General features: G+C 32.7%; 2 protein-coding genes across 2 annotated transcripts; both read left to right on the top strand.

Moving 5' to 3' along the window:
* The first annotated feature begins 8,992 nt into the window (after nt 1-8,992).
* On the top strand, nt 8,993-11,827 carry LOC147386018 (zinc finger protein 10-like). The gene is made up of 2 exons (XM_086423817.1): nt 8,993-9,839; nt 11,161-11,827. The coding sequence occupies exons 1-2, from the start codon at nt 9,054-9,056 to the stop codon at nt 11,182-11,184; spliced, it is 810 nt and encodes a 269-aa protein (XP_086279943.1). The 5' UTR covers nt 8,993-9,053; the 3' UTR covers nt 11,185-11,827.
* A 6,597-nt stretch (nt 11,828-18,424) lies between these two features.
* Nucleotides 18,425-18,973, top strand: LOC147386017 (transcriptional regulator TAC1-like). Its single transcript, XM_086423219.1, has one exon. It carries the CDS (start codon nt 18,425-18,427, stop codon nt 18,971-18,973), a length of 549 nt encoding a protein of 182 aa, XP_086279345.1.
* Nucleotides 18,974-18,982: the final 9 nt, after the last annotated feature.

Here is an 18,982-nt window from a genome sequence, read left to right as displayed (position 1 = left end):
CTTCAATTTGAAAAATTAAGGTGTAATCTCAAATAAATGTAGAGGGCTATGTTATTAGTGGAAGGGGCATTTATCTCCTAAAAAGATTTTTAATTTATAAGTTTACACTTTGCAACATACAACAAATTAGAGAAGCATTTTTTTGGAAAAATTATTAAAAGAGGTTTAAATATTTTAATATTTACATAAAATAGTCTATTTAAAAAATAAAAATACAAAAAATGAATTAAATCATTGGACAGTCGAGTGTTTTAGTAACTCATTGGGCTGTCCAACGTTTTAAATGGGGGCTAAATTGTTAGGGTGTTAAAACAAGTTATTATTTAAAACGTTGGACAGTCCAACGTTTAAAGCATTTAGAGGGCATTTTTGGTAAAGCAATGTATTTTAACATATTAAAACGTTGGACAGTCCGAGTTATTAAAACATTGGATTGTCTAGCGATTTAATTCATTTTTGATAATTTTTGAAAAAATAATTTTTTTAAATATTAAAATATTTAACTCTGTTTTAGTAATTTTTCTTTATTTTTCAATTGAGTTTTATAAAAATTCATAAAAATCATAAAAATCATAAAAAATGTCTTTTATTCTTTTTTAACTTAAAATACGTGAATCATTTAGAATAGGTCAATAATCCAAAGAATAATACTATCAGTGAAAAAAGATGAAAAATTCATGAATTTTTCAAGAATTAACAGGAGATTACTAACAAGGGTCTAGGGTGCATTGGATATTCTTATATTTGTAGACTTATTTACTCCCTGGGTCTTTTTATTTTTTATATATAGGAAAATTACTTAAAGCACCTCGGTGGAGGGATTTCTTTCTAAATATTTTTTAAGTTTTAGGGCTTCTCTTAATGGTATATTTAGTAAAACTTTTTTTTCTACTCACTCCCTAAACCCCATTCATCACATTTCTCATGATTGAATGCCTTAACCATTTGATCTCACTATTTTTGTTCAAACAATTTGGATTTTTAGCATCCCAATTGAGTTTCGGTCACTCCATTCCATTTGAAAGGATTTAAGAAGGAAGAAGAAATCATTTTCAAGCTTTTTAAAGATGGATGTAAAAGACTAGAATTTTTTGTTGGAAAAATTACTAAAAGAGAGTTAAATATTTTAATATTTACAAAAAAATATCTATTTTAATAGTTACAAAAAAGTAACTTATTGGACTATCCCACGTTTTGAATGTTATTATAAAAGCATCTCACGAATTAATAAGGGTAACCCACTCCATAACTGAATTGTTTTGTCTTATATGGGTTAAAAGTTTTGGAATGAGCTGATTTTTGGTGAGGATGATCAATATGATGAGGAGATCATTATCACCAAAAATCAGTCCATTCCAAAACTTCTAAGGCCATCAAAACTAGTTTACAAAAAAAATGGATAATTTACGATTCTTGAACTTGTTTTGATAGGGTTAGAAGTTTCGTAATCGGCTGATTTTTGGTGAGGATGATATACTTATTATAGAGATCATCCTCACCAAAAACCAGCTCATTCCGAAATGTTCAAGCCATATAAGACAAAAGAATTTGACTATGTTGTGGGCTGCCTTTATTAATTCATGGGGTGCTTCTATAATTACCCATTACAGCAAGTTATTAAAATGCTGGACAGTCCAGCTTTTTAACTATTCCAAGGTCATTTTTGGTAAAGTAATGAATTTTAACACATCAAAACATTGAACAGTCCAGTGAGTTACTAAAATGCTGGACAGTCACTTAATTTGATTTTGATAATTTTTGAAAAAATATACTTCTTTTGTAAATATTCTTTTATAAATATTAAAATATTTAACCTTCTTTTAGTAGTTTTTCCATTTTTTTTTCTTTGTTTAAGGATTGAAATCAATCAATGATGGTTCTTTTGATTATAAATCATCTAGACAAGTTGTTATCTCAAGTTTTTAGTTGATTTTTCATATATTTTAGTTGGAAAACTCGAAAAACGAAGATGGGTGGGTTTTACTAGTGTTGAATTCATAACTTTTTATTGTTGAGTTCGACATTTTTTAAAATTGTCCAATTCAACAATAAAAGTTGGTGACCTCGACAATAAAATGTGGTGAGCTCAACAATAAATAAAATTGATGAACTTAACAACAAATAAAAAGCGGTGAGTTCGACCATAAAAATGTTGAGTGCGACAATAAAAATATTGACCTCGAAAATAAATAAAAAGTGGTGAGGTTGCCAATAATGAGGGATTATTAAGAAAAAAAAACTTTTACTAAATAGATTATTCAAAAATCACCTACAACTTAAAGAATATTTAGAAAAAAATCCCTCCATTAAGGTCCTTTAAATAATTTCCCCTTTTTTTATGGGTAAGTTGGGCTTGAACCCATGACTGCAAACAGTTGAGAAATTATTTTTTTACTTTTTATAAAGGGTAAATTTTCAAATAATTATAAATTTTTTTGATATTTTTAAAATTTTATTAATGTTTATCAAATTATCAATATTAAGTGAGAACTTTGTCAATATAGGCAACATTTCGGAAATACTAAAAACTTTTGATTATTTAAAAATTTACCCTGTTATAAAGACTATTTTTACCATTTTAAAATATAATTCTTTTTCATAGATAAAAATATCTTTTTGAAAAAATTGGTTCATGCGTAAGGGTGAGAATGCTTAGACGAGTTAATTTTTATCTTTTTTATTTTTTTCTAAACTAGAAAAGATAAAATGATAGTGTAAAATAATAAAATAATATATGAGCGTTAACACCATCTGAGAGAGGGGAGGTAAGTGTAATTGTCAAAATATTAGGAGGCCAATTTGGGATTATCCAAACCATAAGTGTCAAAGTGTAATTTACCCTTTTTTAATGATTGTATTACCTTTCGACTTCCCCCATCTTCTCCGTCAGAGGTCTTCAATAGCTCTAAAGATTGGTCATCCCTTGTGTGATAGTCAAAGGTCTTTATTTGGTATGTTAATGTTATATTTGCTTTTATTAACTTACATGTCAAAAAAATAATAATTTGGGAGACAATATAAAGTATGAACTCATAGAAAATATCTTAAAATATTTATTTAGAGAATAGTAATGTTTTTTTTTTTATGTCGTGTCCGAACTTATGTCTATCTAGGGGGATCGGAAGAGTCAGGGGCTGGAGACAAGGCAATTGGGTCCCTCTCCGGGCACGTTGCACGCCTACTCATCACATGCACTGGGTAAGTGCAGGTGCACCCTTGTGGGTGGCCCCGAGGAAATACTGCCTCATATTGGGTGTCTACTTGGCAATGTTTCTCCAATGTACATTTCCCCCCCATCTTCTTTGGACATAATGGTTAGACCAGGACCTTCTTTAGTCTTGACCAACTTGACCAAGAAACAAGTACTACAATTCCGCTGCAAATGAGTACCAGTAGACATTTTTCTCTGTGAAATAGGTCTTCAATTAGATTTCTTTAGATCTACTCCTCTATACTATAATAATTGATTTAATTTTCCAACTTACAGAAAGTTTTAAGGTATTCAAATGTTTGACTTAAATCACTCTAAAGACAATAGCTAAGTAACAAAATGATTTTAAAAAAGAATGAGAAACCTTCCTTGTTTTTATTGATTATTTTTTTTATATAATAAATTTAGTGTATCATGTAATTCTATGGATACTTCCTTGTTCCTACCATAACAAATGGTCAATGAAACTATATTTATTCATTACAATAAACATATTTTTTAAGCAATTAGTTTTGGGTCATAATTCGTAGACTCACTTTTACGGGTCTCTAAGATAAATCTCAATTATTGGATTTCACATATACACAATTAGGATTGTGTATGAACATATGAGTTCACCTTCACTTTCAGGTGTCTACGGATCTCGACAGAGTAGTTCTACCCATAGTGAAAAATAACAATCACTTTCACTTTCACATTATGTTATGTGATTAAGCTCTGTGTCTCTATCGACAAGAATATTTAATTAATGGACTGGACTATTCGCACCCATTTTTTTGCTCGTCTTACCCACTTAAATGCTGTTTTCTAATAAATAGCAAAATTATTCGTCACACCCATTTAAAAGATGATTAATTTTTTGTTCTATAGGAAGGTTTTTTTTTGGTAGGAAGATACTGAAAATTTACATTGTCAATCGGTAGGAACCTACCAATTGGCACATTGTAGGAACCTACCGAATCCTTTTACATAGATTAGGTAGGTTCCTACCGAATTGATGTTGGTGAATTTGGTATTGACCTACCAAATGAAGTTTTGTGTGAATTTTTTTCGTTATTGATTTTTTCTAACAACTACTATATTTGGAGTTGAGGTTTTCACGTTTGTTGGTAACCTATTTTGCACACTCTAAGGGTATTGTTTCTTATACCAGGAAATCCTTATTGGAACCCTAGTTGAAACTTACAAGGTTCAAAATAGAAGAAAAAGAATAAGAGAGAGGACGAAAAAGAAGAAGGAATATGAGGATGAGGAGACAGAATCAGCTTCGGTAGCGAATGGTGGGTGAAAGCAGTAAAATTAAAATTATATCTTTCACTCACTCTTTAAGTGGGTGAAAGCAATAGAAGAGCAAACATGTGGGCGAAAATAGTGCGCCCCTTGTCAAAAGGTAGAGAAAAATTTCCAGACTTTGAATTGAACGGATGTTTTAATGGGTTCTCGTATCATTTGGTAATTTGTATATAATTTGTGAATTATTTGAAGAATTACTATGGTTTAGATAAGAAAAATAAGCAAAATTCAGCTAAAATTGTAAACGAAGCAAAACTATCTTCTTCTTGGATTTTGAAAATCTATTTCTTGTTTTTTAGCACTAAAGTGACATTTCTGCTCTTAGATGTATGTTGCTTTGTATCACAACTATAAAAACAGGCACAACCTGAAAAAACCTATATTTGAAGGCCCAAAGCCGTCGAATTTCATAAAATTTGACGGACCAAAGTGACAAAATTTTTTTTGATGAACTGAAACTGTTAAATTAATGGAGGATGGGAGAAATTTGATAGCTCTAAGCCGTCAAATTGGGGATTATCAAAATTTTCAAATTGGGGATTATCAAAATTTTCAATGGCCGCTGTCAAAATTCCCTTTCTAAAATTTGTGGACTTTGACCTGTCAAATTTTCTTGTCAAAAATTTCAGTTTTCACATAATGAGGGTGGACAAAAATGAGGTTCAAATTCTAGATTCCTATAAACAATGTAACCAAACGAGATTCTAAAATCTACAAATAGTTTTCATTATCTGACTTTGACAATCAAAAATTAGAATCTAAAATCAAAATCTAACCATCTAAACCAAATATCCCTCAACCTTTTCCCCTCATTGTGATTGAAAGGGCCTTATCTTCATTTTTATTATTTATTTGCATTTGAACAGGTGGAGAAGGAAGATAATCAAGACAGAATCTGTTGTTAAAGAGAGGACAATTAACCTCACCTATGGTATTTAATAAAGTAGCTTCAATCCTCATTTGATACCTAGATAGATACTAGTGTAAGGTATACGTCCCTTCTCTTTTGTCTAGCCTTCTGGATTTTTAGGTTGGCTTAATCAAAGAGAGTGACTAACTTATTAAATAGGGTTAACTCGATCTGCTTAGCCAAACAAATCAAAAAATATAATAAAATACTTCAAGGTCTCTCTTACAGTCTCCCATGTAGGAGTCCTTGGCGTGTTAGACTGGTTTGGGGTACGATCTACATCAAGATCAAATAAAAATATATAAAAGACCCAATTACATTCTAAAATAGGGTGAATGGATCCATTACTCTATCAAAATTTCTATTGATCGTTTGATTATCAAGTAAAAAATGATGTATTGGCAGAACTGAAGTTTGATAATTAAAATCCATCAAACGAATATTGAAATTTGAGACCCACAAAATTGAGGTTCTATGAGTTGTATCATAAATATTCATGCACCAGTGAGATTGAAAAGCATCGACGTGCTATATGACATGAAGTTTTATAGTTATCCAATACCTGGAGTACAGGATCTTAATTCATGTGAAAAGGGTTGGATTTCTTTTGTTTGACTCCGAATATTGATTATTGACCTGATCTTGAATTTGAACCCCAAGTCGTTATTATAAAGAAGAATGATTGAAGGAGAAATTCTGTGGTTGAGCAAATGAGACAATAAGTGACAGATTAGTTTTTTAATCAATATATCTTATTTAATTAGTCAAGAAAGCCTGCTTTTCCTGATCTAATCTTCATGCACAAGAGTCTTCTATCTGCTTATTAAATTAAGTCATTGTGTTTAGAAAAGGGTGTGGTCAAGTGTTTCAAGTCTTTCCAAATACATACACAACAGATCTTCTCTTCGTGTTAAATCATTGAAGAAAAAAATAGAGAAAATTATTATTATTTTTTTAATTATTTATTAAAAAAATGATTTTTAAAATATTTTAATAAGGGTAATAAACCAGCTGTTTGACTATTTGATTTGAGGTTTCCAAGTTTACCCCTCCCAAAACATGCCATTGAACAACCTCTTTTCACAAAACATCCGATTCAAGGACGTGTTTTCAATTTTACCCCTCATAACATTCCCTTGAACGACAACATGTTTTCACAAAAAGTTTGGTTCAAGATCATGTTTTTAATTTTTATTTTATTTTTAATTTTAGTCGTCCTAAAACTTTCCCTTGAACAACATTTTTTTAAATTAATTTTAATTTAAAAAATGTTAAAATTCATGTCAACAGTCACTAACCAATGGAAAACTGCTGATGAACCGGGGCCCGGTCCGCTACCAACGGGGATACCATGTCCTAAAAAAAAAAAAAAAAAAAAAAAAAAGTCACTAACCGCTCTTTTAGGGTTACGAGCTGTCCATCAGGTCCAAAACATGCCCTTGAACAATATGTTCTCAATAAAGATCGTGTTTTCATGGTTGGGGTAAGTATGAAGGTGTTTTTGGGATTTTACTTTTTTTCAGATAAAACATCTACTTCTAGTGCATGATTGGGGTAGGTGTGAGGGTATTTTCATGATAACTTCATTTTTTTTTTAAAACACTTTAGTCGATTCTGATCAGGTACCTTCACTTTTACTCTGAGGCTAAGTAAGTTACCAATCCATTAGAGTACAAACTTAGATTAGAGAAATTTGGGTACAAGCTTTGATTAAGATGGGGAAATGTATTTCTAAGGAAAAAAGTAGTCTCAATTGATTGAAAAAGAGAAGATATTCCAAACTAACCGAGTTGTTGTGAACATGTTTTGATCCCTAAGAAACCAGTTCTTGTTCGTACCCTTCTCAACCTTATGCTTGAGATTCGAAAAAGTCCTGTAATTAAATAGTGTTACATCCGATCATTTCCCAAAGAATTGAGAAATAATAAAGAAGGAAATTACAACTTAAAACTGATATATTATCTAATATTCAAGGTTAGAATTGGAATATTATGTATCAAACTAATTTGGATAAAATAGGTTTCATGAAAAATGTCAAATTATTGTTTTAGTTTGGATATAATATAGATTTGTATGGTAGTATTAAGAATGTTGTCGATTTTTTTTAAAAGCTTCTCTCTTTTTTATTATTTATATATAAAGAATTATATACAAAATTAGGCACCCTTATTCTACAAAAATTGAAATTAATTTCAATACTAAATCAGAACTGTTATTGTAGATTCATACCGAACTAAAGTCAACGCATTGACATCCCCAACAAAAAATGAGAGGGCATGTTATTAGTGATATCTAGTTGTGGAGAACAAGCAATCGATACAAAAAAGGGTTGTTGAGAAAAAAACATCTTTCATACCGAGCTCTAAAAACAGGTCCAAATTAACAGTAGAGAACAATGCTCAAATCTTAGTGTCGCGACACAGAATAAATATACCGCACAACCCAAGTTGTTGAGGTAACTCTTGCTTCCTCATTTTGAGCTAGTTTTGGAATAGTCTCTAGAAAATAGAACACTAAATTTCACCAAAAGATTTGGTGCACAAAAAGTATTGCAAACCGTTTGCAAAATCACAAATACAAATTTTTATTGGAAAGATTAATCCATCACAAAAAAAGATTCGCAAGAGATTTCCATCATTCATAAACCATTTGCATTGCAAAACATTTGTAGCATTTGCAAATGCAAATGATTTGAAGTGTACCAACCAAGCAGGGCCATAGTGATAAAACTCAATTGAGTTTCTGCATAGCTAGTTTGGAGGGCAAAATGATATTTATGCACACCCTAACAAATGAGTGTGCGACGATATCTAAGCTACATGTGCTTGAGAAATCAAGAGTGACCAATGACACCGTTGTCAAATATCGATACGTGCCCATCACGCACAAAAGAGCCCCCATGATTTCTCGACGAATAGCCACGTGCTACAATTTCCAATTGGTGGGATATAAGTCCAAAAATGATATAATAGAAAATTTTCAAAAATTATATGAAGTTAGGTGACGAAGTAAAGATATGCAATTTCATTTTGATATACCTAGTAACTCTCTGCTAAAATTTTTACTGACTTGATTGTCTAATTAGGGAATTCTTTGGATTATCTTCCAATCTCAGTCACAAGTTGGGTACTAGATCTTTCCTTATTCTTCAATGCCTTATATCGGAATCTAATCGTGGGTGTGAAATTAACATTTCATGTACATAAATATCAGATGAAATGAAAATTCTCCCCTTGAAAAAGGACTTTTCTAAACACTAACGTTTGCTGCTCAGCATTGTGTGAAGCTGAGGCTGATATGTTCCTCCAAAAAAAAAACCTAGAATTGATTCTAACAGTGACTATTAAGCACTCAAGCTAAAAACCAGAAAAGGGAACCTTTATTAGAACATCCAAACAGACCCACAACTTCCACCTTGGAAGCAACCACCACAGTTAACAAAAGACTTTTTCAACTGACCTCTTTCTTTCCCTCATTGATTCTCACGTACCTTTCATGTTTCCAACTTTTAATAACAAATATTTTCTCTTCCATATATATCTATATCTCTTTCTCCTCATCCTCTAAACCTCTCCCTTTGTAACCAACCCATCTTCTCTTCAACTAGTGGAATCAATCTCGATCCCTCGTAGTAGTGCAATGGAACAAGCTAAGTACTGGACGTGGACGAGAAGGAAACTCAGTAAGAGGTCACATGTTGACTCCTCGATGACCGACAACCACGACTCATGGGAAGAACATGCCTTTGCAGAAGATTCAGCTGGGCATCTTGGAGGTTTTAACTGGCCTCCAAGATCTTATTCTTGTAGCTTTTGTAGAAGAGAATTCAAGTCAGCACAAGCCCTAGGTGGTCACATGAATGTACACAGGAGGGATAGAGCTAGGCTTAAGCAATATCAAGATCCAAACACTCAAATTCCTCAAGATCACGATCAACATGGGAACCCATTGGATGATAGTTTGGTTTGTAACCCTAACCCTAACTCTAACACCAGTGGTCTTTCTCCTTCTAAGGTTTCAGCTCCATCTAGTGCTTCTCCTTCTTCTTCTACCATTGTCCAAGAACAACAAAAGGGGTGTCATTTTCATATCCTTCTATCGAATTTGGAATCGAAGATTGAAGGAGACAATAATTTGAAGGCACCAAAAACAGGAATAAGGGATCACGAAGAATACCTAAAGCTTGATTCAACTACTGCTAGCTTGACTTTGGTTTCATGCCGAAACAGGCCATCAGGTCCTGGAGGTAGCGATGCGGGTGAGGGCATCATTAGCAAGAGACGGATGATTGATGAAACTTGCTTGCCTTTCTTCCTTAAACCTTGTACAGATGATCGACGTCATCTCCGATCTGAGGTACTTGGACTAAACACAGGCTCCATGGAGGAGTTAGATCTTGAGCTAAGGCTTGGTAGTCAGCCTAAGGTGAAGTAGAATTGCAAAACCCATGTTCATGAATGAACATATTTCATCTCTTTTTTATCAGTTGCATTTTATTTTCTTCTTCTTTTTTATTTTCAATTCTAGGGTTTTATCCTTTGATCCAATGACCATGAACAACCTTCTTGAGACCAAATTCTTTGTCTGTTTCTTTTTTGGTCCTTTTGAGCTTGCAGATTGTAACAATAGCAATATTGAAATCAAAATATAGAATGAAAAGCTCATCTTTCCAAAACAGAGATGTTACACCTCTTCTTGATACATCTAAGCTTATTTGCATTTATGCTTAGGAAGATAAAATATGGAATTTATCAGGTTCCTTCAAGCTCCACTAAGCTTGTTCAGTCTGTTAAGACCCAAACCAATGCTCCAAAGATACCTATCTAGGTGTTAATGGACTGGAAAAATGTAAGTTTTAACCTTATAAGGATTGTAAAATAATCATGGAAAATTAAGATAGAATGTTTGCTAATTAATCTCTATGCCCTTATATATATATATCCATAACATTGGCCCAACTCTTGTTTGTAGAAGCAAAATACCCTTTATAATGCAAAATCCCTTTGGTAGAGTGAATTAGGACATAAGGGTTGTATCAGAGCCTAGCCACACATACAGAAAAAAAAGAGTGAATTAGGACTTCTACCATGTTATGGGTTATGACTGTAAACTGTAACGTACTACCATGGTTCCTTACACGTGTGCCCTAGAAAACCCTAAACAAACCATGAATATGATTGCTGAAGAGTAACCATGGTTTGAGTTTTTGTACACGTGTTATGCCTTGTGTTCTTATCATCATCAGATCTGATTGTTGCATGAGCATTATTCTCTCTCTCTCTCTCTCTCTCTCTCTCTCTCTCTCTCTCTCTTTCATCACATAAATCCATTAGCTTGTATTCTCTTGCCCCACTTTTCTATCCTTCTCAAAACCTCCAAAAACGCCACCAACTACTGGGAATCAATCTAATTATTTATTACAAACAAAAACTTTTTTTAAAAACAAAGAGAATATTATTACATCACGATTCATTGGCGCTGTCTACGCGTCTTTGATTTCTTCTTCTGTAATTTGTACTTATTACTTCTCCTGACGAAGAACCCTAGACGCCTACAAAGAGACCCTCTAAACAGTAAAAAACCCTAACCCTAGCAATAGTCTTGTAGCTGCTTGTTGATTCAGAAGGTTCAATGCTTGAATTGTTGCAGAATATAGGGCGATCTTTCATTGTTTTTCTTCTTCTTTTTATTCTTTATGAGGAAAATCGATTAAAACATCGCTTTTGTTGACTTAATGGGTTCGCAGAGAAAGAGCCGTAAATCGAGGTAACCAACGTTTAGTTGTAATTAAAGAAGAGAGCTGAAGATTGTTTTAAGGACTTTTCTAACGTCAAACGAGGTTTGTTGTACTCCATGAATTAAAACTCCAAACTTTCTAAGAGATGAGTACAGTGTTTTCTAGGCATATATTCCATCTATAAATCCTTATTACGGACTATCTTCCCATCTCAACCGTTTGCTTGATGGAGAGCCTCAAATATCATTTGAGATAGTGGGTTTTGGAGAGAGAGAGAGAGAGAGAGAGAGAGTACTAATTTTGTGACAGAGGAGAGCTAGTGGGAGAGCTTGCATTGGTATCTACGAAGTACCACATTTGTGTAAGAGGAGTTTAAAGGGTATCGGTCGGTTTTGTCTTGTTTTGGATCATTGAATTGGATTTGTTTTGTTAGTAACAGCCAGTGAGGAATGAGTGACTGAGGTTATAGAGGGAATTCGACAGAGGTGCACATGGGCATCAAATGTCGTTTCTAGTTCTAATTAAAACAGTTATAAAATTCAGTAATAAGGGAATGAGGAGTTATTCTGGATGGTGTAGATTTCTTTTCTTAGGGCAGTTTAGGATTCCATATGCAGTTGATATATTGATGAAAGTTTTTATAACAAGTCATTGTTTATTTTTGTTCTTGGATTTGGATTTTGACTTTTTACACTTTTACATGAGACTCTCTCTCTCCTAAACTTTTATTAGCTCATAATGAGTCTCCTGCTGCATTATATAATGTAGCATGTGATACATTGAAGGGAAAATTACTTAAAAATGACTCTCTTCGAAGGTGTTTTTTTCCTTCTCTAGATAGTCCCTAAATTTTGTGCGGTTGCTTAATAGGACATTTAGTAAATTTTTTCTTTCTAAATGGTCCCTCGTACTATCAAGTTCAAAATTTTTACTATTGAACTCGACGCTTTTTTATTTAATGTTGAGTTCAAAAATTTTACTATCAAACTCACCACTATTTATTGTCGAACTCGGACTTTTTAATTACTATCAAGTTCACCACTTATTAAATAAAAAGTGGTGAACTCGAAACTGGTAATATCCACCCATTTTCAATTTTCAAGTTTTTTCGACTAAAATACATAGAAATATCGACTAAAAACTTGAGATAATAACTTGTTTAGATGATTTCAACCCAAAAGAACCATTCTTAATTGATTTTAATCTAAAAACTAAGAAAAAAGTGAAAAAAACCCTAGATTTTAACATACATCTTTAAAATATTTGAAAAAATCATTGAAAATGACTTCTTTTTCTTTCTTAAATCCTTTCTGATAGAATGTAATCTCCAAAATTCGATTGAAGTGTCAAAAATCTAATTTTTGGATGAAAATGATGAGTTCGACTGGTTGGGGCATTCAATTGTGAGAAATGTGGGAGATGAGGTCCAAAGACCATTTAAAAAGATAAAAATTACTAGATATCCTATAAGCAACCGTTGAAAACTTAGGGACTATTTAAAAAGATGCACTTCTGTGAAGGTCCTTATAATTTTCTCTACATTGAATTACCACTTTTGTATCTCATCACACTATGGAAATTAGTGGTGGTGTAGTAAAATATTTACATAAACTTAGAATTTGAAATAACTGCAAAATTCATTTCTTTGTATGATACCTATTAAAGGAAACTCCAAAAAGAGGGTATGAGATGATACGAGGATATCAACCAATATGAATGTATTTATGTACATGATTCATATTGGAAAATAAGGAAATCCAATACAATCCCTTTAAGCCAATTTATATCTATCCATGTAAATATTATTGGAAGATTTCTGGACTGGATTTCTATGAAGAAAATGTTGATCTCTAAGACTCCAAGTGTCGAACAAGATAAATCTCTTTTAGATAATTATTATTCCATTTCGAAAAGAATCTCGAGTATACAAAAGGTCTAGAGAATATGCCTTCAAAAATATAATGAATCTTTCACTAACTTGTAAAATCGAATTATACATGGTCCAGATTTAATTTAGAAACACTCTAAAAAAATTAAGTCACTAATGATGCCAAACTCTTAAGCTCGGAATCAAGAATCCAAAACAATTTTCAGTGAGTAAATCAAACTTCAAGTTAAACTTTTTACATCCAATTTAATATCTATTAATTGAAAGTTGCAACCAATGACTCTTTGTTTAGAAGCTGTTGGATTGTGACTGTTCTTAGATTTATGAGTCATGACCACACCCAATCTAATGGACATGTCTCATTCTGATCAGCAACGACTATTAGATTTATCTATACGATCCAACCCATTTGATCGTATCCGATCAAACCCTAATACGATTTGTGATTTTGATCGGATACTTGTAATGCCCTAGATTTTTAAACATGTATCTTGAGAAAATTCGTAGGTTAACAAATAGGAGAAAATTTTTGAAGTGAAAATTTTCTGAAATCGATTAAATCATTAGATTCATATTGAAAAATTAATTGAAATAGAGTATAAGATCACGAAAAATGGGATTAAGGATATAGATTTTTTAATTAAAACAAAACAAATCAAATAATGGTTATTATGTCCTTTTAACACTATAAATACTAGGACCTACGAAAATTTCATCTATTTTCCACATTCTCTTCTTCTAAAAGAAAACCTTAGCCTCCCTATATCTTCAACCTAGGTTTTCAATTAATTCGAGCTTCCATTGGTCGTCGACATAGAATAAAAAAATAATTGGATCATCGCAACCTTCAAAGTGATATAACAAGTTAGAAATTTCAACAACATATGACACAAAAACTTTGACCTAACTCAATCTCCCTCGTACTTCATAGAGTTTTTAGCCTTCAAAATCAAAATAAGAAACTTTTGGACCATCCTAATTGTCTTAGTTTTGATTTGCATCGTAGATTCAATTTAAAAAAAATCTAATGTTATTTTCATTAAAATTAGGATAAAAGATATATTAAAAGATCATGTTTTTAGATGTATTATTTGGTGCTCCACGATAAATCTTTATTTATTTATTTTTTCTTTTTGAATTTTTGATTATAAGGAATTTCAAGACTTTCCTAATAACCATAGTTTTCAATACATCGTAGCTTTCGATTCAAAATCTTGTATGTTTTATTATAAATTATAAAAATGTTAATTTTTACAAAATATTGTTTAAAATTATTTTTTTAGTATATTTTCTTCTTGAATCAATTTGTAAATTATTTTTGAAGAATTTTGATAGATTTTGGAGAAAAATTGTTGAAGGGATAACCAATGCCTTCCGCTCGGTCGACCCAAGGAAGCTTGGTCAAACCACCTTCTACCTCAGTTGAATGACCTATCGCCCCAACAACCTTCCTTATGTCAAAAGTTCCAGTTCAATTTATTTTCAATACTATTTTTTTCCACCAATTTGTACACTTTTCAACACCATAGTTTCATTAAAAATATTTAAGTAAATATCATATTTAATTTGAGTAACCCATTGCTTTAAGGTATTTAATGAGAATAAGGGATTACTCCCCATTTAAAAATAATGAGAATGATTTCAAAATCCAAATCTCGACAAATAAAAATCTAATTTTTACAAAATGCGATTTTTCGATGTTTTTGTCAGTTTTTTGACTCCTAATTTCTTGGACTTTTCGTTTGAACTAAACTTTAAAAATTATATGACTTCAAATCTCTTATTTAATACTTTCATCTCCAAAAATCTGTTTTCCATTTGAAGAACTTTTAAAAATCACTTTTTTGACACTTAACCAAATTTTCATCAAATTTTCACAATTTTAACCAATCGTTGATGATTTTGCCCCGAATTACCTACATAACATATCTTTGACCATTTTTGGCCATTTTCTTCAAATACATTTATAAAATGAGTTTTTATATTTGATTTTTATTGAAACAAAATTACTTTTAATTCTTCAAAGGATATACAAAATTTTGATTCAGTTAAGAAAGAAAATAGTTTGAATTATTTAAATTCGTAAGGATTGCATTGTAGATGCAATGTCCTTAATTTTGTTAAACGAGAGTTTGGATTCTCATTATTTGCATGTGGTGGTGAGTAGATATTTGGGAGTTAATATTTACTTTCTATTATCGTGAGACAATGATTGTATAATTATTTATGATTCTATTATTGTGAAGCGATTTGTATTGTTTTATTTTTATGGGTTGGGCGATTGCATGATAGAAAACCAGATGTTTATTCCTTTATAAAAGAAAACGTGAAAAAAAGGCTATAAAATTGGGAGTATTCTTGAAAAGAAAAGATAAAAAAAGAAAAGAAATAATATTGAAAACTATCCGGAACCCCAAATCTTCCCTCACCGTTTAACTGTGCTACTATTTGTATCCATCACATCCCCATTGGATCATAAGCTAAGCAATGGTAAATGCATCGGCTGGCAATGGGTTAGGTGTAGGTCCGATGAAGCTAATTTCATATCTTTATCCATCTCTATATCCAATTTTTTATATCTGATTTTTTATATCCGACTTATACCCAAATTTCAAGCGGATATTCAAGTTGAATATATATACCTTATTGTGAAGATGATGGAAAAACCTTAATTTTGAATTATACATATATTTTATTGTGAGTTTACTGTATTAAACTCGGATAAATAGATATTTTGGATTGACTAAGATTCATAATCCGTCTCTAAAAATATTTGGATAAACATAATTACATATCAATTTACCTAAATTCTTAATTGGATAAAAAAATTTGTACTAATACCCAAATAACTCGGTAGGATGAATAGGATAAGCCGATATTATCTAACCCATTGCCAGGGAAAAAAAAGACTTACATTTGTCACAGTACCTGATTTCTTAATTCACCAGTCACGTCTCTCATTGGTGCATAAAAAATGCTGACGTGGATAGAAGGCGACATATTAGCTCTCAACCCTGCGACAGTGTCACTGTTTCATTGGATGGTCGAACAGTCCGTGTCAACGCCGTTGGACACTTAAACTTCCTCTAAAGACTCCACGTGGCTGTTCTACGTATGGGGGACAAGGCAGCTGGTTCACAGACATAGGTGCCGCATGGCCAACTTCTATTTTGCTTTGCGGTATTTCCTACAAAATAATCTTAATCCCAAAATGCCCTTAATTCTGTAACTGTTAATGACAGAAATAGCCCCGCTTTAGGTACTCTCAACGGTGTGCCAACGTCACCAGGTAAATACGAGACTTTGGACCAGACCGGACCGAACTGAACCGGACTTGACTGCGAGGGCGGCAAAAATAAATAATAAGAAATTTAGAAGGGCTTGACTGAAAATCCATAAAGCGCTACTTCTTTGATCACGACAAGGAGAAAACGCCAAAATGGCTTCAAGTTGCCAGCCCTAGCTAGGAGAAAGCTGGCAAGTATCCTAACATGGCGAAAATGCCCTTCTTTGTGCTTGATGAAGGGAATGGAGAAGGTACAGGGGAGGATACCAAAATTAAAACATATAATAACTTTTGGGTATCAAATCAAATAAGAAAGAATAGTGATAAAATGAGTGGTCAGATGATATACTCAATCAACTCATTGACGTGACAAGTTCAAGAACCATAGATCTATACGTCTCGATATACATGATTGCACTTTCCCATAAAAAAATGTATCTTGAGAGAGCCGTGTATCCCAAGACAGAAAGACCTACGGTTTCCAAATTTGTCGATGTCATTTAGTCGATTGAATATGCCACCTGACAAGTCATTTTATCAGGACTCAATAGAAAAATAATATAGAGTTTAAATTATGGGAAAATGTGTGCTCAAGATGACTATTGTGGGGAAACAGTTTCTAAATTTTTTTTTTTTTTGCTTTTATATGATTTGTGTAACTTGAAGTACTTATTATTCGAGATCTTGACCTAGTGAAAGGGTAAGAATTATCTGAGCTCCAAAGTTAGGTGAGCCATGTAAATATCATTGCAATATTTATGACTAAATAAGTTCAGATCAATGAAATCCTGGAAATCATAAGAATTTTTTAGTGAGATTAAATGTCAAGAAGTTTGAAACAAAAGTTACCCATATTCATGAAGAAAATCTAGATATGTACCACAAAGATTAAACCCTATGAAGTCTATTGGAGAAAATATGATAAAATGGGCATCAAGTTAAGAATGTTAGTTATAATAACTTTTCTACATAGTCCAATCTAAATTGAGGACTAGAGTGTAATTCATAGGTACTTGCTCAACAAGGTGAGAAAGAGAGAATGAAGGGATGGACCTCGAAAATTTGTAGCACATATCAAAAGGTACGTGTGGAAATGGATTTTTTTCCCTACGTACAGTTATTATATTTCAAATTGGTGCACAATTTCGAAAAAAATGGCGAATCACCTAAACAAAACAGCATATTATCAAAGCTTACAAGGAAATGCTACTTATTTTCACTTCTAAACACCAAGATAACACCACATTGTCAATCCCCTTATTGGACAATGAAGTTTGCTCCTCAAGCTTATTTCTTTTAATTTCCTGTCCCTAATAGTTTTCTCAATCCCCTGATTTGTATTTTTTTTCCAATTTGGTTCATTATAAATCTGCATTTATCCATCAATTAAAACAATTATTGCTCCTCATGTAAGTAAGACCAACCATCGATCCCACATTAGCAATGGCTACAAATGATGTAATAGGTTTAATCTACCTCAACCAAGCTTAACAAACAAATACAATTGAATTTTGAAGCTTCTAGGCAGACTATTTTTTTTTTCCGGTATTTTTGATTGGTAAGCTGGGGTTGAAGGAGCCCTCCTTCAAGAGCTAACGAGTATATCATTAGACGATGTAACATTAATTACTCTCAAGTTAGGATCCAGAACGGTGTCCCGGCCCATTCCTATAATAAAGGTAAGGTGTCTATATGGCACTTTTTTGTTGGAGTTTAAAACATCTAGGGATCTTAACCAAGTCGTGGATGCAGCCCGATGTGTTTAAATTCCAATAAAAATGTGCCACATAGACACCTTACATTTTTATATCAACAGGACACCGGTCTAGATCGCAAATCATTTCTCTCGGAGGCAGATTATTTACTTACACCACCACGCTTTTTAACATCTTCAAGCAGAATAACATTTTACAAAGAGAGATTTAGGGTGAGGTTAATTTGGTCATCTCAGTTGTATAATCCATTTAGGTCACTAATCTAGAAACAGGCAGGCCATCTCTATTTCTTCTCTCAATTATAAGACTTACTACCAACCAGTTGACCACATCTATTTATCTCTTTCTTTCTATCTCTCTTCTTCATGCAATTGTATCTTGAGAATGGAAACTGATCCCCCAAGTTCGGAAAATCCCAACCAGGTGGTCTCGGCCTCAGACGACAAGGGTTCGAACCATGTTAGGTCATATGACTGCACCATCTGTAAGAGAGGCTTCTCTAATGCACAGGCACTAGGGGGTCATATGAACATCCATAGAAAAGATAGAGTCAAGCTCAAACAACCCTCCAAAGATAACAAACCTTCTTTGGATATCACCAAGAAGGATCCGACGTACCCTTTGATCTCTTTCAAATACAACAAATTAGACTTGGAATCTAGTGAAGACACAAAGTGCACCATTAAGTGGCCATGGATGATTCCTAGAGAAAATGATGTTGGTGTAAAAGGCAACCATGTAGGAGAACATCGGCAGCAGCCGTTATTTATTGAGATGCCATCAAGCAGCAAAGATAAAAAATCAGGCACTCTTCGAAGTGGGTGTGAAGAAAAGAGGATGGACCCAAACCATGGTACGTCAAAGGAGTTGGACCTTGAACTTCGGTTGGGGCCTGAGCCATATGATACATCGACGACGACCAGGTACCATTGAATTCTTTTG

This window comes from Akebia trifoliata, chromosome 14 (assembly GCF_017979445.1).
Source record: "Akebia trifoliata isolate Shusen 1 chromosome 14, ASM1797944v1, whole genome shotgun sequence".
Lineage (NCBI taxonomy): Eukaryota > Viridiplantae > Streptophyta > Magnoliopsida > Ranunculales > Lardizabalaceae > Akebia > Akebia trifoliata.
This window is presented reverse-complemented; position numbering and strand designations above follow the sequence as displayed.

Bases quoted from the DNA above. Each gene is read 5' to 3' on its own strand.
- LOC147386018 (XM_086423817.1), top strand. From the start codon at position 9,054: ATGGAACAAGCTAAGTACTGGACGTGGACGAGAAGGAAACTCAGTAAG. The intron at 9,840-11,160 runs GTGAAGTAGAAT...ATGGGTTCGCAG, and splicing joins GGCTTGGTAGTCAGCCTAAG to AGAAAGAGCCGTAAATCGAG.
- LOC147386017 (XM_086423219.1), top strand. From the start codon at position 18,425: ATGGAAACTGATCCCCCAAGTTCGGAAAATCCCAACCAGGTGGTCTCG.